Raw genomic sequence first — 22693 nt, forward strand, 5'->3', positions numbered from 1 at the left:
GCTTTTCCAGCAGCACATTTTTCAGCTCTGATCTCCAGCATCTGCAGTCCTCACTTTCTCCTTGAAGGTTTTTTCCCTCTACACCGACCCCATCAATCACTCAAGGATACGTAAAACTCTGTCTATGCAAACAGAAAGTAACACTCTCCCTTTAGTTTACAAATAAAGTCCTCTCTAGCCTGCCCCTATCCCAGGACAAGTACAGCACACAGTTAGATACACATTAAAGCTCCTTCCAACTGCCCTCACCCAATAATTCCAAGACAGGTACAGCACAGGAATAGATACAGAGTAAAGCTCCCTCTACATTGCCCCCATCAGACACTCCCAGGACAGTTACAGCAAGGGATTAGACACAGAGTAAATCACCCTCTAACCCATTAAACTGAAAGTAAAGCTACCTTGACACTTCCCATCAAACACTCCCAGGACAGGGACAGTAAAGTTTTCCTCTGCTCTTTTAAACTGGAAGTGAAGCTCTCTCTACACTGCCCTCATCAAACGCTCCCAGGACAGGGACAGCATGGGGTCAGATACAGAGTAAAGCTCCCTCTACACTGCCCTCATCAAACGCTCCCAGGACAGATACAGCATGGGGTCAGATACAGAGTAAAGCTCCCTCTACACTGCCCTCATCAAACGCTCCCAGGACAGATACAGCATGGGGTCAGATACAGAGTAAAGCTCCCTCTACACTGCCCTCATCAAACGCTCCCAGGACAGGGACAGCATGGGGTCAGATACAGAGTAAAGCTCCCTCTACACTGCCCTCATCAAACGCTCCCAGGACAGATACAGCATGGGGTCAGATACAGAGTAAAGCTCCCTCTACACTGTCCCTATCAAACACTCCCAGCACAGAGGCAGCATGGGGTTAGATACAGAGTAAAGCTCCCTCTACACTGCCCCTATCAAACACTCCCAGCACAGAGGCAGCATGGGGTCAGATACAGAGTAAAGCTCCCTCTACACTGTCCCTATCAAACACTCCCAGCACAGAGGCAGCATGGGGGTCAGATACAGAGTAAAGCTCCCTCTACACTGTCCCTATCAAACACTCCCAGCACAGAGGCAGCATGGGGTCAGATACAGAGTAAAGCTCCCTCTACACTGTCCCTATCAAACACTCCCAGCACAGAGGCAGCATGGGGGTCAGATACAGAGTAAAGCTCCCTCTACACTGTCCCTATCAAACACTCCCAGCACAGAGGCAGCATGGGGTCAGATACAGAGGAAAGCTCCCTCTACACTGCCCCTATCAAACACTCCCAGCACAGAGGCAGCATGGGGTCAGATACAGAGTAAAGCTCCCTCTACACTGTCCCTATCAAACACTCCCAGCACAGAGGCAGCATGGGGTCAGATACAGAGTAAAGCTCCCTCTACACTGTCCCTATCAAACACTCCCAGCACAGAGGCAGCATGGGGTCAGATACAGAGTAAAGCTCCCTCTACACTGTCCCTATCAAACACTCCCAGCACAGAGGCAGCATGGGGTCAGATACAGAGTAAAGCTCCCTCTACACTGCCCCTATCAAACACTCCCAGCACAGAGGCAGCATGGGGTCAGATACAGAGTAAAGCTCCCTCTACACTGTCCCTATCAAACACTCCCAGCACAGAGGCAGCATGGGATCAGATACAGAGTAAAGCTCCCTCTACACTGTCCCTATCAAACACTCCCAGCACAGAGGCAGCATGGCAATTAGTTTTTTGCTGATCCCCTCCCCAGCCTTGTGGATTCACTTCAGTTGGAGCTATTATTTTTGTCTGGTCTGGCCTGGCCAGGAACACTGCGTCTGTCCGAGCAGTAACTGTCCATGTTACAGGAAACTGACCGCTTGTTGTGTTAAGCGCCAGCTTTAACAGGGACTGTTAGCTGGAGAGCAAAACAAGGGATCCCTGGCTGATCAAAGTATGGGGGAGAAGGGTTGTTCCTCAGTGCCACCTGGGCTGTGGGTACTGCTCTCAGCGGGTGAGCTACCTGAACCGAGATGTGGGTAGGTGGGTGGGTGTGGGGGGGGCGCTGTGTGAAAATCTGAAAACTTCACCACCACATCCCCCTGTCTACCCAATCTCCGATCGCTAGCATTGGCAGCTTTCTGCACTTAGATAGCTGTTGGATGTGTTTGAGGAGGATTTTCCAATCTCTAACCATCACTAATCTTTTCTAACATTGTCTAACCATCTCTAACTTCTTTTAAACATCCCTAACCTTCTATAACCTTTCCTAACCAGCTCTAACCTCTTCTTTAACCATTTCTAACCTTTCCTAATCATCTTTAACCTTTCCAACCATCTCTAACCTTCTCTAAGCATCTTTAACCTTTTCTAACCATCACTAATCTTTTCTAACCTTTTCTAACAATCTCTAACCTTCTCTAACCATCTCTAACCTTTTTAACCATCTCTAACCATCACTAATCTTTTCTAACCTCCTCTAACCTTTCCTAACAATCTCTAACCTTTTCTAACCTTCTTTAACCATCTTTAACCTTCTCTAACCATCGCTAACCTTCTCTAATCTTCTTTAACAATTTCTAACCATCTCTAAACTCTCGGTTCCCACTGGCTAGCCTGCAGATTAACCACATGTTCCCGGAAATTCTTGGAAAATCCTTGATTGCTGGCAACTCCTCTCGTTGCAATTCCCCTCAGGAATTCTGCCCAGCTGTTCCTGATCATCAAAACCAACTGAAGAGGAGGATCTGAAGTAGACCCGGTGACAAAGCCGAAGGAGGGAATATGAGGATCAACACAGGGACAAAACCCAATAGTTACACTCGATTGTTCTGAAAACGATGTTTGGTTGCAATTATTTTAATTATAAAAATGTACACAGTATGTTATGACACACGTTTAATCCCCAAGAATTCTTTTATGTCACTGGAATATCAGTGAAATTCACTTGCTTGTCCTGCACACACTATCTCAAATTGTCATTTCTTAAAGCACTCCAGTGGTTACACCAGTCCCTAATATAAGAAGCTTGATGTTTAATACAGGAAATTAATATTTGATAAAGTTTAAGGGAAAGATATGCGAAATAGAAAATTAATATTTGATAAAGTTTAAGGGAAAGATATGCGAAATAGAAAATTAATATTTGATAAAGTTTAAAGGAAAGATATGTGAAATAGAAAATTAATATTTGATAAAGTTTAAGGGAAAGATATGCGAAATAGAAAATTAATATTTGATAAAGTTTAAGGGAAAGATATGCGAAATAGAAAATTAATATTTGATAAAGTTTAAAGGAAAGATATGTGAAATACAGAAAATTAATATTTGATAAAGTCTGAGGGAAAGATATGTTAAATACTTGCATCATTTGTTCCCCTTGCTTGTTTCAATATCTTAAAATGATGTCACAAACCAAATCATCCAAACGTGTACATCGACACTGTCCAATCGGATTAGGTACAGTGTCTCCGAATTCAATCATTCTGAGGGAATGAAGCTAGTTAATAGGTGGGAGGATGGTAATGATTAAGCTGTCCTCAGCTCATAACTTACCCTAAGTGACATCGCAGTCTAATCCCGTGCTGTACTGGTCCTGGGAGAGTTTGATAGAGACTGTGTAGAGGCAGCTTTACTCTGTATCTAACCCCATCCTGTATCTATCCCGGGAGTGTTTGATGAAACAGCGCAGAAAAAGCTTTACTTTCAGTTTAAAAGAATAGCTGGAACTTTACTCTGTATCTAACCCTGTCCTAGGAGTGTTTGATGGGGATAGCATTGAGGGAAATTCATTTTCAGTTTAAAAGAGTAGAGGGAGGGTTACACTCTATCTAATGCTGTGCTGTATCTGTCCTGGAAATGGTTCATGGGAACAGTATCAAGTTAGCATTACTTCTAGTTTAAATGAGTGGAGGGATATTTACTCTGTATCTGACCCTGTGCTGTCCCTGTCCTGGGAGTTTTTGATGTGGAAGGTGTTGAGAGGGCTTTACTCTGGATCTGACCCCATTATGGGAGTGTTTGATGCGCTCAATATAGAGGGATATTTACTCTCTGTCTGACCCTGTGCTGTCCCTGTTGTGGGAGTGTTTAATATGGACAATACAGAGGAAGCTTTACTCTGTATCTGACCTTCTGCTGTCCCTGTTGTGGGAGCATCTGAGGAGCAGGAGAATCCACGTTTCGGGCCTAAACCCTTCATCAGGGATGAGGCTTTTGGGCCGGGGGTGCTGAGGGATAAATGGGAGGGACTTGGGGTTGGGGGCAAGGTAGCTGAGAAAGCAATAGGTGGATGAAGGTGAGGGAGAAGGTGATAGGCCAGAGGGGGAGTGATGGACAGGTCAGGAGGGCTGTGCCGAGTTGGAGGCTTGGGACTGGGATAATGTGGGGAGAGGGGAGGCGGCAGTTTGAAATGAAGAGGTCAAGGGCGGGTAAAAGGCCGGCACGGGGTGTGTTGGAGGCAGGAGAAGGGGGCCCTCGGTGGGTGGGCGGGAGTCTTGGTTAAAACGTTTGATGGACCATTGTACCGAGAGCTTTACTCTGTATGTAACCTCTCGATGATAACTGTTAATGAGTCGATGGCAGCATAAATGTTCCTCCCATTAAATATAACAAAAAGAACAGATGTGATAAATGGAAGGGAGCTGTAATCACAATCAGAATCTGTAGGGGTCAGAGGGATTGGAACGATTGGGTGTTTCTATTCTCTCTGTCATTGGCTGGGGAATGTCACAGTACCGAGAGAACTGACTGAAAACCCGAGATGTGAAGTCTCTGCCTCCCATGTGTTTTCATCAGGGTTTGTGATTACCATACCTGTTGTGAACAAGAACAATTCCAGAGGGAAACCAATCACATACACAAGCAAACAACTCAGCACCAAGTTCTGGCCAAGAATTTGTAAGACACCCAGATGTTCACTGGTAGGAACATTGACAGAGATTGCTGGAAAACTAATCGCAGCTGGCCTGGCAGTATCTTCAGCACTGAAGATGGGTCACCACTTAATGTTATCTCTGCTTTCTCTCTCCCCAGGTGCTGTCTGACCTGCTGAGTTTCTCCAGCACTTTCTGTTTTTGTGCCAGAGATACACTGTCCAGGCGTGCCCAGTTCTCCAAAGGTGCCACACCATCACCTGTGCCCCTTCACCTCCCTGCCCCTCCCAGAGGTTAGGGGTTTGGGTGGGGTGGGGGTGGTGAGGTTCTGCGCTGGGTGGGAGTTAAAGTGGGAAGGAGTTACGTATAGGCCGCACCTTTGAAACCCCACATTGTGGGGGGGGGGGGGGGGGGGGGGCGGGAATGAAACGTGAGCTCACGGCTAACCTCTGTGGGAACAAAATGGTCACCGGTCCCAGGTGACAATGGTGGCGGCCATATTTATTTAGGGCCCGGAGGTGAAATGTTTGGTAAATTAAGGCATACACTAGAAATAGAACATAGACCATTACAGCACAGGAACAGGCTCTTCAGCCCATGATGTTGTGCTGAACATGACGCCAAATCAAACTAATCCCTTTTGCCTGTCCTCAGTCCATATCCCTCCATTCCTTGCATATTCATGTGCTTGTCTACAAGCCCCCTAAACACTCCTATCGTATCTGACTCCACCACCACCCCTGGCAACGTGTTCCAAACTCTATTACTCTCTGGGTTAAAAAGAAAACTTGCCCCTCTTACCTTAAGTACATGGTGCCTAGTATTAGACATTACAATTTTGGGAAACAATTCTGACCGTCCAGATTCCAGGTTCAAATTCCACCAGGTGTAGTGGGTGGGATTTGAACTCTCGACACCGGGAGGCTAATGGCTGGGCCTTCAGATCGCTAGGCCAGCAACATTATCGTTACACTACCATCTCCCACTGAACATGCCCCTAGAGGAATAATCCGATCCAGATGCTGTAATGAAGCAGAAATATTTCACGGTCAACAGTGTGAGTGAACTTGAGCGAAAATAAATAAAGATAAAAAACAAAGAGCCACAATCATACCCCTTTCCCCAGCCTGTAGGAACTCCGTTCCATTTTGTATGTAATTCTTTTTTTTTTTGAAAATCCTAAACCGTTAAATAACAACACACAGCTCACAAATCACATAATCTTCCCCACAATTACTGTCGTTGAATGTTTCGCTTCATTTCAAAGGCCCCGAGCCCACAAGGCCTGGCCTCCCTCAGGAGCTAACGATCTGCCCGGACCAGGTCTCGTGCTTGGTGCCGGGTGCCAGGTGGGTGATCACCACCTCGACTGCTTGGTACTTCAGATTCTTCGGCGGGACGGCGCAGACCTTGTACGTGACCTCGTCACCTTCCACCGGCACGTACTCCCCCTCGATGCTGGAAGGGAAGACAGATGGGGAAGACACGTCAAGGCGCTGGTCCCAATGGACACCAACCATCACAAGACAAAAAGTAATGTAGAGAATGGGGAGAGCCACAGCAAAATAACGTTTCGAATTGAAAATGATTCGCCTTCAAAACTGAAGGTCGAAAGTTCTGAGCTCGATGCCATCTGCAGGAATTTTCCACTTCAGCACTCTGCAGTTTTCACAACTCAGCATTGAGTTCAACAATGTCAGAGATCGGTCTTCTATTTTGTTTAGAAACCCAACACTATCTGTGTCCTGCTGGTATTTGCTGTTGGTGGTGCAGGTCCACTTTCTCCTTCACACACCTTTCACTAACACCTATTTTGCACCTCTATCTCTCCTTTGCCACCTTTATCATCTTTTGCTCTGGATATCCTCAGTATCTGTTCCACTTGTTCCTTCTCTCCCAACAGCATAACAACTACTTTCCAGCCCCTCCCTCTTCTGAAGGAGAATCAAATCAGACTCAAGGTGTCGACTCTATTTCTCTCTCTCCCCACACATACTGCCAAACCTGCTGAGACTCTCCTGACCTCGAGGCAATGTCCCGCGAGGCAATGGGATCCTGAGTGTGGGATTTGTTCCCCTCTCTGCGGCCGCGTTGCCCTGTTATTAAGACGTTGCGACGTGGGAGGATGAGGCGGCTTGGTGGCGCCATTTTGAGTCATCGAGATCTTCCTGGACGTTCAGGTCGAAGGTGCTCCCCTTCCCAGTGTCAGAGGGCCTTCTTTGTGAAACACTTTCAGCTTTGAGAAAACATTGCATTAGAGGTAGCTCAGCCTGCACGGTGGCTCAGTGGTTAGCACTGCTGCCTCACAGCGCCAGGGACCTGGGTTCAATTCCAGACTGGGGTGACTGACTGTGTGGAGTTTGCACACTCCCCCGTGTCTGCGTGAGTTTCCTCTGGGTGCTCTGGTTTCCTCCCACAGTCCAAAGGTGTACAGGTCAGGTGGATTGGCCGTGCTAAATTGCCCATAGTGTAGGTTTGGTGCATTAGTCAGGGGTAAGTGTAGAGCAATAGGGCAGGGGAATGGGTCTGGGTGGGATACTCTTTGGATGGTCGGTGTGGACTTGTTGGGCCGAATGGCCTGTTTCCATACTGTAGGGATTCTATGAAATCAGGATCCCTGGTGAGTATGAGCTCATTCAGTCACAGGGGCACAGTGCCCAGTCCATTAACATTGACTTCATGGGAGTTCACTGTCAGAGGGGCCTATGGGGCTGACTTCAAGTAGGGTGCTGGAGTTTGTTGGACAGAGGGTATGGAGGAGTGCTGCACTGCCAGAGGTGCCACCTTGTGGCTGAGATGTTAAATCCAGGCCCCATCTGCATCTTGAGTAGATGTCAATGACCCCCTGGCACTACCCTCAGGAGGAGAAGGGTAGATCTCCCAGGTGCAATTACTTATCCCTCAGCAAACAGGACAGAAACAAATTACGCGGGTAGTTTCACATCGCCATTTGTGAAAACTCGCACAGAATTATCCACCACATTCCCTCCACTATTGCTCCAGTTCAATTCATGGCCACCATCATAGAGACAAGTTTCGTCTTCCAGGGATTTGAATATATCGAACTTAAATTCCTCCGTGATTTGAACTAATCCTTCCAGCACATTAGCCTGCCCTCTGGATGAGTCGGGGCCAGTGACCTTCCCACTATGCCAGTCTTATTATCATCTGGGCTATAAATCGCTGGAATATTCCGTGGAAGACTAAGCCCACTCCCTGTGCTCTGCCCCGAAGCTGGTCGCTGCCTCGTTCTGGGCTGGCAGTCCCGTCCTGAGCTGATGATCAGTTTCTGTCAGTGTTGGCTTGTCACTGCCTTCCTCTCTCGGGGTGGCAGAGCCCTACCCAAACCCTCCGTTGCTGTGGAGATGGTACCTGTGGCGTTGGCTCAGTGTGCGTGTTGGAGTGTGGAGCATGACGTAGAGGTCCCAACATTCCTTCCATCGCATGGACCAGGAATCGCTCCCCTTCCTACTGCCTGACATTGGCACGGTCCTTCAGTGGTTGGTGCTGCTGCCTCACAGCACCAGGGACCTGGGTTCGATTCCAGACTCAGGCGACTGTCTGTGTGGAGTTTGCACATTCTCCCCGTGTCTGCGTGGGTTTCCTCTGAGTGCTCCGGTTACCTCCCACAGTCCAATGATGTGCAGGTTAGGTGGATTGGCCAGGCTAAATTACCCATAGTGTGCAGGCTAGGTGGGAAATATGGGGATAGGGTGGAGGGATGCTCTTTGGAGAGTGGGAGCACATTTGCTGGGCTGAATGGCCTCTTTCTCCCTTGTAGGGATCCTATGATGCTGTACCTGTTTGACCTCATTATGAGCACAGCTCCTTGCTCTTGAACCCCTGGAAGTGGGACACGAACTCAGAGCTTCTGGGTTGAGGCAAGAAATCAGCGTTGGGGATTATCAGATCAGCTATACAGATTCAATGGGCCGAGTGGCCTACCTCTACTCCTACATTTTACAATCCTATGATTGTTGGCTCAAAGGGAAACACTCCCTGGTTGTGAAAGATGCTACATAAATCCAAGTCTTTTTGAAAAATGTGTTTTCTTTCGGTCCGGCAGTGTCACTGACCTCGGCAGAGTTTGGCCTGTTGTGGTTCTGTTCGCCGAGCTGGGAATTTGTGCGGCAGAGGGTTTCGTCTCCTGTCTAGGTGACATCCTCAGTGCTTGGGAGCCTCCTGTGAAGCGCTTCTGTGATGCCGGAGATGCTGTGATGACCACTATAAACGCCGGAGGAAAGATCACAGAAGCGCTTCACAGGAGGCTCCCGAGCACTGAGGATGTCACCTAGACAGGAGACGAAACGTCTGCCGCACAAATTCCCAGCTCGGCGAACAGAACCACAACAACGAGCACCCGAGGTACAAATCTTCTCCCAAACTTTGAATTTGGCCTTTTGAGGGAGATGAGACTGAAACATGTCCAAGTCTGCCTCCTACTGGTGGACCCACAAACCGCTCAAACAACTGCTGGTAAATCTCTTTCCTCACATATGAATGAACTGACCACAGTGTCCAGGTGAGACCTCCAGTTGCACCCCCCTCCCCCACGCTCCCTTACCCCGCAGCCGTAGATATATAAGAGGAGTTGATGCTGTTGCTACTCACTCGGAGATGTGTACAAAGATGTCCTCTTTCCCATCCAGGGGTGTAATGAAGCCGTGACCCTGCGACCTGGAGAAACACTTGCACTTCCCCTTTGAAAGGGGCCCAAGATTGGCCCGAGCTGAGCTGGAACGAGAAAGGCAAGTGTGAACAGCATAAATACCGGTCTTGGGGAAGAAATCTGAGCCACCCCATCAATTCACAGGGCAATGCAGCACAGAAAAAGGCCATTCCTCCCCTCAGATCCGTGCTGTCCTTTTACGGATGAGCAATCCGGTTACTCCCAAATTCCCCTTTGCTGTATTCCCACAAAATGTTGGAGAAACTCAGCAGGCCTGGCAGCAGAGAAATAGCGTTAACGTTTCGAGTCCAGTGACCCCTCGTCAGAACATAGGGCCACACGGTGGCTTGGTGCTTAGCACTGCTGCCTCACAGCACCAGGGACCTGGGTTCAATTCCAGCCTCGGGTGACTGTCTGTGTGGAGTTTGCACATTCTCCCCGTGTCTGCAGGAGTTTCCTCCGGGTGCTCCGGTTTTCTCCCACAATCCAAAGAAGTACAGGTGAGGTGGATTGGCCATGCTAAATTGCCCGTAGTGTTCAAGGGTGTGTAGGTTAGGTGTATTAGTCAGGGGTAAATGTAGAGTGATAGGGAAATGGGTTGGGTGAGATATCCTTTGAAGGGATGGTGTGGACTGGTTGGGCTGAAGGGCCTATTTCCACACTGGAGGGATGCTATGAGAACAGACCTTGTATAACTAGAAGTACCAAAGAGGATTGATGAGGGCAGAGCAGTAGATGTGATCTATATGGACTTCAGTAAGGCATTCGACAAGGTTCCCCATGGGAGACTGATTAGCAAGGTTAGATCTCATGGAATACAGGGAGAACTAGCCATTTGGATACAGAACTGGCTCAAAGTTAGAAGACATAGGGAGGTGGTGGAGGGTTGTTTTTCAGACTGGAGGCCTGTGACCAGTGGAGTGCCACAAGGATCGGTGCTGGGTCCTCTACTTTTTGTCATTTACATAAATGATTTGGATGCGAGCATAAGAGATACAGTTAGTAAGTTTGCAGATGACACCAAAATCGGAGGTGTAGTGGACAGCGAAGAGGGTTACCCAGATTACAACAGGATCTGGACCAGATGGGCCAATGGGCTGAGAAGTGGCAGATGGAGTTTAATTCAGATAAATGCGAGGTGCTGCATTTTGGGAAAGCAAATCTTAGCAGGACTTATACACTTAATGGTAAGGTCCTAGGGAGTGTTGCTGAACAAAGAGACCTTGGAGTGCAGGTTCATAGCTCCTTGAAAGTGGAGTTGCAGGTAGATAGGATAGTGAAGAAGGTGTTTGGTATGCTTTCCTTTATTGGTCAGAGTACCGAGTACAGGAGTTGGGAGGTCATGTTGCGGCTGTACAGGACATTGGTTCGGCCACTGTTGGAATATTGCGTGCAATTCTGGTCTCCTTCCTATCGGAAAGATGTTGTGAAACCTGAAAGGGTTCAGAAAAGATTTACAAGGATGTTGCCAGGGTTGGAGGATCTGAGCTACAGGGAGAGGCTGAACAGGCTGGGGCTGTTTTCCCTGGAGCATCGGAGGCTGAGGGGTGACCTGATAGAGGTTTACAAAATCATGGGGGGGCGTAGATAGGGTAAAAACACAGAAATAGAGAACACACACCGGATCATCAACGCCACCTTCACAGGAATCCGATTCACGAGAGAGGAAGAAAAGGACAACCAACTCCCATTCCTAGACGTGATGGTACAGAGAACACCTAACGGAGAATTCACTACAAGGGTATACAGGAAAGCCACACACACAGACCAAGTCCTGAACTATGAAAGCAACCACCCCAACACACACAAAAGAAGTTGCATCAAGACACTGTTCAAAAGGGCCACAACACACTGCAGCACCCCAGAACTGCAAAAAGAGGAAGAGGAACACCTCTACAATGTATTCGCCAAAAACGGATACCCGCGCAATTTCATCAACAGATGCCTAAGGGAAAGACAACGGAACGAGGACATGCCACAACCCAAAGGACTAGCCACACAACCATACATCAAGAGCATTTCCGAACTGACAGCCAGACTACTTCGACCACTAGGACTCATAACAGCACACAAACCAACAGCCACTCTCAGATAACAACTCACCAGAACGAAGGACCCGATACCCAGCATGAGCAAAACCAATGTAGTGTACAAAATCCCATGCAAGGACTGCACAAAACATTACATAGGACAAACAGGAAGACAGCTAACGATCCGCATCCATGAACATCAACTAGCCACGAAACAACACGACCAGCTATCCTTAGTAGCGACACACGCAGATGACAAGCAACATGAATTCGACTGGGACAACACTACTATTAGAGGACAAGTCAAACAGAGAACAGCCAGGGAATTCCTAGAGGTAAAAACAATGACTGCAGATGCTGGAAACCAGATTCTGGATTAGTGGTGCTGGAAGAGCACAGCAGTTCAGGCAGCATCCAAGGAGCTTCGAAATCGACGTTTCGGGCAAAAGCCCTTCATCAGGAATAAAGGCAGTGAGCCTGAAGCGTGGAGAGATAAGCTAGAGGAGGGTGGGGGTGGGGAGAAAGTAGCATAGAGTACAATGGGTGAGCGGGGGAGGGGATGAAGGTGATAGGTCAGGGAGGAGAGGGTGGAGTGGATAGGTGGAAAAGGAGATAGGCAGGTAGGACAAGTCCGGACAAGTCATGGGGACAGTGCTGAGCTGGAAGTTTAGAACTAGGGTGAGGTGGGGGAAGGGGAAATGAGGAAGCTGTTGAAGTCCACATTGATGCCCTGGGGTTGAAGTGTTCCAAGGCGGAAGATGAGGCGTTCTTCCTCCAGGCGTCTGGTGGTGAGGGAGCGGCGGTGAAGGAGGCCCAGGACCTCCATGTCCTCGGCAGAGTGGGAGGGGGAGTTGAAATGTTGGGCCACGGGGCGGTGTGGTTGATTGGTGCGGGTGTCCCAGAGATGTTCCCTAAAGCGCTCTGCTAGGAGGCGCCCAGTCTCCCCAATGTAGAGGAGACCGCATCGGGAGCAACGGATACAATAAATGATATTAGTGGATGTGCAAGTAAAACTTTGATGGATGTGGAAGGCTCCTTTAGGGCCTTGGTTAGAGGTGAGGGAGGAGGTGTGGGCGCAGGCTTTACAGTTCCTGCGGTGGCAGGGGAGAATTACAAACCTGCGTATACAGAAAACCGACAAACACTGAGCAAATACTTACCGACACCAGCAACCATCCCAACACACACAAACAAAGTTGTATCAGAACACTATTCCAACGAGCCACCACACACTGCAGCACAGACGAACTTCGGAAAACAGAGGAGAACCACCGATACGACGTATTCAAGAAGAACGGATACTCAAAAAATACAGTGCGCAGATTCCTCAAGAACAAACCACGACGTGCAGACCAAACACAGCCAGAAACCCGAACCACCTTACCATACAGCAAAGAAGTTCCAGAAATGACAGCCAGACTACTATGACCCCTCGGAATCCTAGTAGCACACAAACCCACCAACACTCTCAAACAAAAACTAACAAACTTAAAAGACCCAGTACAACCCATGGACAAAACCAACGTCATCGACAAAATTCCATGCAAGGACTGCCACAAACACTACGTAGGACAAACAGGAAGAAAGCTAGCCACCAGGATACACGAACACCAGCTAGCCACAAAAAGACACGACCCTCTCTCCTTCGTAGCCCTACACACGGATGAAAAAAACCACCATTTCGACTGGGACAACACATCTATCCTGGGACAGGCTAAGCAAAGACATGGCAGAGAATTCCTAGAGGCCTGGCACTCCAACCACAATGCCATAAACAAACACACAGGCCTAGATGCCATCTATCAACCCCTCAGAAAACGAACAGGAAATGACATCACCACAAACCCCAGGAACCCCATCCAGGAGAAAGATTATAAATAGAAAGCAGGAGACAACAGCTTCGCTTCACTTGGAGGTCGCCACTGATGATGTTACCTAGCCAGGTAATGAAACGTCTGGATATCAAACCTACAGCTCAGTGAGCAAACCCACACCCTAAATGGGCAATTTACCTAACCTGAACTGAATGTCTATAGATCGTGGGAGGAAGCTGGAGCAAACCCGCAGATACAGGGAGAAGGTACAAACAGACAGCTGCCCAAGGCTGGAATTCAAACTGAATCCCTGGCGCAGTGAGGCAGCAGTGCTAGTGCCACTGTGCCACCCTAGTGCTATCGGAGAGAGACCTTGGAATTCAGGTATATAGTTCTTTTAAACTTTGTGTCACATTTCAACAGGGTGGCTAAGATTGCATTTAACACATCTGCTCTCACCTGCTCAGACTTTTGAGTATAGGAGTTGGGACGGCAGGACAATGGCGAGGACGTTTCTGGAAGTCTGTGTCCAGTTCTGGTCACCCTGCTACAGGAAGGATATTATGAAGCTGAAGAGGGTTCAGAAATGATTTACCAGGATGTCACTGGGACTGGACTGTTTGAGTAATAAGGAGAGTCTGGTGTGTAGGAGGTCGAGGGGTGACTGTTTTGAGATTTATAAAATCATGAGGGGCATAGATAAGCTGAAGAGCAAAAGGTCTTTTCACGAGGGTTGGTGAGTCCAAAACTAGAGGGGCATATTTTTAAGTTGAGGAGAAGGATTTAGAAAGGGCCTGAAGGGTAACCTTTTCACACAGAGAGTGGTTCATGTGTGGAATGAATTGCCAGAGAAAGTGGTAGAGATAGGTACAGTTACTTGTTTAAAAGATATTTGGACAGGTACATAAATAGACAAAAGGTTGAGAGGGATATGGGCCAAATGCAGGCAAATAGGGGCTAGTTTTATTTGGGCTGAAGGGTCTGTTTACATGCTGTAGGACTCTATGACTCACTTACCTGCCCTTTCCCCATAATCCACGATCCCATCACTGATTAAAAACTATTTATCTCAGCCTTTAATATACATAACAACCGAGCCTCAACTGCCTTCTGTGGTAAAGAATTCCATGCAGATTCATATTGTCTGGGAGAAAAAAACCCTTCCTTAATTCTACCCTAAATGTGCAACCCCTTATTCAGAGATTATACACTCACCGTAGCGATTGTAACAAGGTGGACCTCATAGAATCTGAGTTCCCTGACTGGGGCTATTAACCTGGTCCCAATCAGGGAGCCCTGGCTGACAGACAGAAACAGGAGTGTCAGGGTTTCTGTTCACCGAGAGCTGGCTCAGTGTAAAGGAATCTCTATGAGTGACTTGCTGATGGGATACCAGTCTCTGTGGAATTATATCAGTGATGATGAGAGTGGGATTAATGACGTAACCATGCAAAAGTGCCTACTGGCTGAAGCCCAACAGAACTTCAAAGAGGCACTACAACTGGCTTTATCACTGGAAAATGCAGCAAGTGGAGCAAATGAGTTGTAGAGTATTTCAATGGGAGAGGAGATCCTCACCACCCTGACTGAGCTTGGGGAACACCACTTGAGCGAAGGCCATTACACAGTCTCACTCAGGACATCTCCTGAGCAGAGAGACTCCAGGTCAGCCAGCAGCGAAACCCCAAAACACAGCCAGGCCTCGGCCAAATGGTGAACATTTTCTTCAGGATCCAGGCCGTTTGTAGTTGCTGCTGGGATGTGGACTCGAGACAGCAAGACAGTCCCCACTAGGACCTGACGGGAGTAAGGTCACACACACCCTGGGCTGGAACAGTTAGGTTGCTTAGCAACATCCAGATCAGAACCAATCAAAATAAACATCTGGTTAAATGGTCACCTGGTTCGAATGGAGGTCGATACCCATGCGGCTGTATCAGTGATCACAGAACCAGTCTTAAACAAAATTTATTCTGGACTCCAACCCTTAAGTTTGTACAAGACCTGGGCTAGACTGAGAGCCTATTCGGGAACCCCTTACAGATTAAGGGACAACTTCTGACAAGCAGCTGGTTCATTCCCACTGATTCTCATAACAGGCTCAGGGCCCAAGCTTGATTGGTTGATAAAGATTCACCCTGATTGGCTCAACATTTTTCAATTAGAAAATGGCTGCCTGAGTGAAATCCTAATTAAACACCCGGAAGGTTTTCAAGTATTTAGACTTCCAGGAGGCATTCGACAAAGTACCTCACAAAAGGTTAGGTCCGAAGAAAAGACCCCGAAGCGTTGGGGGTTGGAAATTGGCATGGATAGAGAATTGAAAATGTGTTGCTGGAAAAGCGCAGCAGGTCAGGCAGCATCCAGGGAACAGGAGAATCGACGTTTCGGGCATAAGCCCTTCTTCAGGAATGAGGAAAGTTTGTCCAGCAGGCTAAGATAAAAGGTAGGAAGGAGGGACTTGGGGGAGGGGCGTCGGAAATGTGATAGGTGGAAAGAGGTCAAGGTGAGGGTGATAGGTCAGACTGGGGTGGGGGCGGAGAGGTCGGGAAGGAGATTGCAGGTTAGGAAGGCGGTGCTGAATTCGATGGATTAGACTGAGACAAGGTGGGGGGAGGGGAAATGAGGAAACTGGTGAAATCCGAGTTCATCCCTTGTGGTTGGAGGGTTCCTAGGCGGAAGATGAGGCGCTCTTCCTCCAACTGTCGTTTTGTTGTGGTCTGGCGATGGAGGAGTCCAAAGACCTGCATATCCTTGGTGGAGTGGGAGGGGGAACTGAAATGTTGAGCTACAGGGTGGTTGGGTTGGTTGGTCCGGGTGTCCCAGAGGTGTTCTCTGAAACGCTCCGCAAGTAGCCGGCCTGTCTCCCCAATATAGAGGAGGCCACATCGGGTGCAGAGGATGCAATAGATGATGTGTGTGGAGGTGCAGGTGAATCTGTGGCGGATATGGAAGTTTCCTTTGGGGCCTTGGAGGGAGGTGAGGGGGGAGGTGTGGGCGCAAGTCTTGCACCTCCTGCGGTTGCAGGGGAAGGTGCTGGGAGTGGATGTTGGGTTGGTGGGGGGTGTGGACCTGACGAGGGAGTCACGGAGGGAGTGGTCTTTACGGAATGCTGATAGGGGAGGAGAGGGAAATATATCCTTGGTGGTGGGGTCCGTTTGGAGGTGGGTGGATAGAGAATTGGCTAATGGGCAGGAAACAGCAGGTGGCGATAAAGGGTTCTCTTTCAGGTTGGTGACCAGTGGGGATCTACAGGGAGCAGTGCTGGGACCGTTTACAACATATTGCAATGAAGGCAGGAAGCAAATGTTTTGTAGCCAAATTTGTAGACAACACAAAAATAAAGTAGAAAGACAGGTGGTGAGAGGGATACAAACAGTTAATAGAGAGAGAGAGACTGATAGGTGATGTGAGTGAGCAAGCAATTGGCAAATGGAGTATAAAGTGAGAAAATACAAAGGTATTCATTGCAGAAGAGAGAACAAAAGGTTATAATATTATTTAAATGAAGAGAAATTGCAGGAAGATGCAGCACTTGAGGGGACTTGCACATGAACCCCAGAAAGCTAACACACAGGGGCAGCAGGTAATCAGGAATGGCCAATGGAATGTTGGCCCTGATGCTCTAACCCTCTTGAACTAAGAGTTTGGAAGTCCTCCTGCAACTGTACAAGGTGCTGGTGAGACCACATCTGGAGCTCTGCGAGCAGTTTGAGCCCCTTATTGCAGCAAAGATATTATTTCACTGGAGGCAGTTCGGTGAAGGTTCACTGGATGATCCCTGGTATGGAGGGATTGTCTTATGAGGAAAGGTTAAATAGCTTGGGACTCTGCTCAGATTGAGAGGTGATCACATTGAATCATACAGGATTTTTAAGGGGCTTGATAGGGTAAATGCTGAGAGGTGCTCCGGTTTCCTCCCTCAATCCAAAGGTGTGCAGGTTAGGTGAATTGGCCGTGCTAAATTGCCCCAGTGCACAGGGATGTGTAGGTTAGGTGCATTAGTCAGGGATTAAGGTTGGGGAATGGGTCTGGGTAGGTTACTCTTGGGGGGGGGGTCGGTATGGACTAGTTGGGCCAAATGGCCTGTTTCAACACTGTTAGGATTCGATGTTCCCCTCATGGGAGAGTCTTGAGACCATAGTCTCAAGAATAAGGGGTGTCAATTTAAGATTGAGACGAGGAAGAATTTCTTTTCTCAGAGTGTTGAGTGTCTTTGAAACTCCTTACCACAGAGAGCTGTGGGGGCAGAGTCCGTGGGTATATTTAAGAATGAGATAGAGAGACTCTTAGTTAGTCAGGGATCAAGGGTTACGGGGAAAGGGCAGGCAAGTGGACATGAGGAAAGTCAGATCAGTCATGATCCTTTTGCATGGCGGAGCAGGCATGAGTGGCTGAATGGCCTACTCCAGTTTTTATGGTCTTATGAAGAATACATGGGGAGATGGAGAACTCATGGAGGATATGGAGAATAGGATACATGGGGAGCATGAGGAAGAATGGGATGGTGGGGAATATTAGAGGGCATGGGAAACTGAGGCATTACTGAGGGGTTCTTTGGCGAGTGAGGGGCTCTTGCTGTTTGAGTCATGCCATGTACGATTAACGGCAAGGTGCTCCACGGACTGACCCTGCAGCGGGTAAACACCGTTCCAATGAGGACATTATGTTGCCGCACCGTGGCTCCGAGACACAAATGTTGCTTTGGTTTCTTTGATCGTGAACAAGTTTTTTTTTTTAAAAAGGTAGACAAGCAGGAGGCTGGGAAGAACACAGCAAGCCTCAGGAGTCAGTGTTTTCCCTGGAGCGTCGGAGGCTGAGGGGTGACCTTATAGAGGTTTACAAAATTATGAGGGGCATGGATAGGATAAATTGGCAAAGTCTTTTCCCTGGGGTGGGGCAGTCCAGAACTAGAGGGTATAGGTTTAGGGTGAAAGGGGAAAGATATAAAAGAGACCTAAGGGACAACTTTTTCACACAGAGGGTGGTACGTGTATGGAATGAGCTGCCAGAGGATGTGGTGGAGGCTGGTACAATTGCAACATTTAAGAGGCATTTGGATGGGTATATAAATAGGAAGGGTTTGGAGGGATATGGGTCGGGCACTGGCAGGTGGGTCTGGTCGGTATGGACGGGTTGGACCGAAGGGTCTGTTTCCATGCTGTACATCTCTATGACGCTAAGTTAACGTTTCAAGTGTGATCCTTCTTCAGGAAGGGGGGTAGGTGTAAGGGCAGCTGCAGATAAAGGGGGGAAGGAGTGGGGGAGGGGCAGAGGGGTGGGGTAGTGATAACTTGGGTATTGGGTTGTTGGCAGGAACGAATCCGGTCAGTAGCTGGAAGGAAGGGTCGGTCTGGAATGGAAGGGAGGGGGAGGGACTGGAGAGGGATTCGGGGATGGATGGGAAGGGAGGTTATTTGAAATTGGAGAACTCAGTGTTGAGTCCTCCAGGTTGTAGGCTGCTCAGGCGGAAGATGAGGCATTGTTCCTCCATATTGCAGTTAGATTCGCTTTGACAATGGAGGAGATCAAGTATGGTCATGGTAAATCTCTCCTTTCCAATGGCTCAGGATCTACATTATGACCCTACAATCTCCAGCAGTTTTACGTCTTCATTACATCGCTGTGGAGCTGGTGAGAGAGACACCCTTTAGTGATTGGTTTTGGTTTGTTTCTTTTCTACCTGTTCAGTGTTACTTTCAACTGCTGACACGTGCAATACCCCTCAATCATCTCCTTGACGTGTTACTGTACGTCCGACAATAACTGCCTCTGAGTTGTATGTTCTTTCAGCTTGCAATAAATGTAACTATGCCACGCTCACACTGATCTCATCAGCCCAACATGATAAAGAGCTTTAAATTAAGAAGGTTCGCGATTACAGTTAGAGAAGGGACAAGTTTAAATGAATTCTCCTTGTGTGAGATGGTATGTAATGTTTTCGTGTTCGAGTCATACAGCACGGAAACAGACCCTTCAGTCCAACTAATCCAAGCCGACCACGTTCCCAAACTAAACCAGTCCCACTTGGAGCCCATATCACTCCAAACCTTTCCTATTGATCTGCTTATCCAAAATGTCTTTTAAAATGTTCTAACTATACCTGCATGCACCACTTTCTCTGGAAGTTCATTGCACACACTAACCACTGTTTAAAAGAAAATGTCGCCCCACAGATCTCTTAGATTTTTCCCCTCTCATATTCAAAAATATACTCGCAAGGTTTGAACTCCCCGACCTTGTGTTAAAGATCCTTGCTATTCCCCTTATCCATGCCCCTCATGATTTTGTTAAACACTATAAGGTTACCCTCAGCCTCTGACAGTCCAGTGAAAGAAGACCCAGCCTATTTTTATCACTTGAATTCAAAGAGTTCAGGGTCACCTGCCTCCACCAACTCAGGCAGCAAGTTCCAGACACCCACTCATCCTCCATGTAAAGACTGTTTCCCTCACCTCTTTAATCCTTCTCCACTTTGCTCGAATCTACGATTCCTGGTCCTTAAACTCTCCGCCGAGGGAAACAGATTCTCTAGTCTACCCTATCTTGGACCCTCACAATCTGAAAGGCTTTTGATAACACCACCTACATTTCATTCCAAATTCTTAATGTACACCGCCACAACGAGGTCCCCAGCACCAATCCCTGTGGTGTTGTCCTGTCTGTGGAATGCAGAGACGGTGAAATAGAATGTGGTCAGTGTGAGATGAAGATTGAAGTCTCTGCACAGGGATCCAAGTAGGTTAAGTGAATGGGTAAAAGAATTTGGCAGATGGAATATAATGTGGGAAAATGAGAGTCACTTTGGCAGCAAGAAAGGAGGAGCTGAATATTTTTAAATGGAGAAAGACTGCAGAAAGTTACAGACTGACCTGGGAGTCTGGCCCATGAATCACAAAAAGCTAGCACCAAAATTCAGCTGGTGCCCGTCCCGAAATTGGCCAGAAGGCAGTTGAAGAGCCAACCACAATGCTGTGGGTCTGGAGTCACATGTAGGATGGCAAATTTCCTTCCCAAAAGGACATTAGTGAACCAGACAGGTTTTTCTAACAATTGGCAATAGTTTCATGGTCATCATTAAGTCATCGAAGGAAAGACTTACTGGCATTGGGGGCAGTCCAGAGAAGGTTCACCAGGCTACCTGGTATGGAGTGACTGACTTATGAGGAGAGGTTGAGTAGGTTGGGCCTGAACTCATTGGAGTTTTGAAGAATGGGAGGTGGTCTTATTAAAACTAACAAGATTCTTAGTGGGTTCAACAGGGTAGATATGGGGAGACTGCATCCCCATGTGGGAGGGTCCAGGTCCAGAGCGCAAAGTAAGCGGGTCACCCATTGAAGACAGAGATTAGGAGGAAGTCCATCTCTCAGAGGGGAGTAAGTCTGTGGAATTCTTTACCGCAAAGGGCTGTCAAGGCTGGGTCGTTAAGTAGGGTCACTCTAGCCTGTGATGGAACTTTCATCAAAAAAGGAACAAGGTTATGCTGGAGAGACAGGAAAGTGGAGTTAAGGAGGCAAAGGTTTCAGGTGAGAGGGGAAAGATATAAAAGGCCTCTGAGGGGAAACTCTTTCACACAGAGGGTGGTACGTGTATGGAATGAGCTGCCAGAGGAAGTGTTGGAGGCTGGTACAATTACAACATTTAAAAAGGAACCTGGATGGGTATATGAATAGGGAGGGTTTAGAGGGATATGGGCCAAGTGCTGGCAAATGGGACTAGATTAGGATAAGATATCTGGTCGTCATGGACAAGCTGGACCGAAGGGTCTGTTTCCGTGCTGCACATCTCTATGACTTTATTATCAGATCTGTCAAGGTCTCATTGAACAGTGGAGCAGACTCGATGGGCTGAATAGCCCATCTTCTTGTCTAATGGTCTCATGACAAACTGTTGCAGGTTGCAATGAGGATTTGGATTCGTAAAAGACCAAGCTACTGAACACTATTTCTACAGAACTGTAACACATTTAAGACCCCAGTTATGAGTATTATCTTAAGTATATACAGCAATAACATGCATTGAATAAACTGCCAATCCAACGCGAAAGACGCTTATTGATCAACGGTCTTCAGTAAAAGTCCCTGACTGTGCGCTGGGAGTACTTACGCAGAGTAGGTGCGGGTACGTTTGGTAGGGAGGGGACTGGGCAGATCCGCCAGTAGAGAGCTGTTTCGTTCCCATGTTTTGATGTTGTCACGGAGATACGATAGAGGCGGGGAAACTGATGATTTGAGGGAGTGAGGCGGCTGTGAAGGTGACATCTCCCCCTGTTCCGATGACATGATGCTTTTCGTGAGGATTCCTGTCTGGGAAAGAATGAGAGGGACCAATGTTAGAATCCTATCTGCTCTTTCTTCCCCTCCCTGAACCCACCACTCATCATCCTCACTGGAGGGCAGTAACAGCCCTACCCTGGCCCTCCCCTACAGGTGACCACTAGGAGGTGCTCAAGAGCTATCGTCCTACAACTCTCCAAACCCTTATCGAGTCTCCAGTCCTGTCCACTCTTCGCTTTTCTCTCTGCCTCTTGCTCACTTAAAACTCTCTGAAGCCATGTTTCCATGGCTCTAGTAACTTTGGTATTGTGGGAAAAGATATGCTAACCCACGACAGGCCCACAAAAGCAAAATTGGCCAAACTGTACCAGAACACCCAGAATTCCCCAGCAGCTCACAAGCCGAATCGGACAGCCCACACAGACAAGGGAATACACTTTAAGCTCCCATGGACATGATAGAGCACCACAGATATCTCAAAGCCCTAACTAAGGGCAGTTTCACAACCCAGCAATACCAATGCCACACAAAGAGCAGGTCAGACAGACAGGCACCAGCAAGAACATGCTCCAGGAACAGGACAATGGAAGCACCTCACCACTTCAGAGGAGACATTAACACCCACCTGCAAAGAGGAATGGAACCATCGATACTGTCAGGATGTTGCACTGTGTGAAGGAACAGGACGTTCATTGTTTTCCAATTAGCATCCTTGTAACTAGATTACTCCATTCCCAGATACATTGTAGTTTCCCATTTCATTGTGTAGCATTATTATAAAACTAGTCTCATCCTCAGCTCTGGGAAGAGAACTCTGATCTACCTGTACAGACGGTCAGTTCTGCGTCAGCTGGTCTGCTTTCTCTTCCAGCGATATCGCTTGCAATAAACTGTTTGTGAATTTCACTTCGAGCTGTGGTTTGTGCTCTCTAACCTATTGGGCAAATTTCTCCGACAGATACCCAACCTGAAAGGCCTTTGTCATTGCTGCACATCAGTGGCACAGATTCATTTCCCTATGAATTCCCCTAACCCACCTCCATAACATGACCTCTCAACCTCATCACCT

The 22693-nt window shown here is 47.9% G+C and overlaps 1 protein-coding gene across 2 annotated transcripts; it reads right to left on the reverse strand.

Moving 5' to 3' along the window:
* Positions 1-1541: 1541 nt before the first annotated feature.
* Positions 1542-22276, reverse strand: csdc2a (cold shock domain containing C2, RNA binding a). Of its 2 annotated transcripts, XR_015752570.1 has the most exons (5): positions 22250-22276; positions 21455-21654; positions 9447-9569; positions 2446-6293; positions 1542-2356 (listed from the first exon to the last, which is right to left on the reverse strand). XR_015752570.1 is itself a non-coding variant. In XM_087978350.1 (4 exons), exons 2-4 carry the CDS (start codon positions 21628-21630, stop codon positions 6131-6133), a joined length of 462 nt encoding a protein of 153 aa, XP_087834476.1. In that variant the 5' UTR covers positions 21631-21654; positions 22250-22276; the 3' UTR covers positions 1701-6130. The 2 variants fall into 2 exon arrangements, 1 of the variants encoding a protein (XP_087834476.1); XM_087978350.1 differs by having other exon boundaries at positions 1701-6293.
* Positions 22277-22693: the final 417 nt, after the last annotated feature.

The sequence above is a fragment of the Chiloscyllium plagiosum genome, unplaced genomic scaffold (genome assembly GCF_037043375.1).
Source record: "Chiloscyllium plagiosum isolate Xiang-an unplaced genomic scaffold, Cpla_swu_hap1 HiC_scaffold_33, whole genome shotgun sequence".
Classification (NCBI taxonomy): Eukaryota; Metazoa; Chordata; class Chondrichthyes; order Orectolobiformes; family Hemiscylliidae; genus Chiloscyllium; species Chiloscyllium plagiosum.

Coding starts and splice junctions, on each gene's coding strand:
- csdc2a (XM_087978350.1), bottom strand. CDS start 21,630: ATGTCATCGGAACAGGGGGAGATGTCACCTTCACAGCCGCCTCACTCC. Junction 9,570..21,454: donor CGTACCCGCACCTACTCTGC/GTAAGTACTCCC, acceptor TTCTCGTTCCAG/CTCAGCTCGGGCCAATCTTG. Junction 6,294..9,446: donor ATCTTTGTACACATCTCCGA/GTGAGTAGCAAC, acceptor CTTCCCTTCCAG/CATCGAGGGGGAGTACGTGC.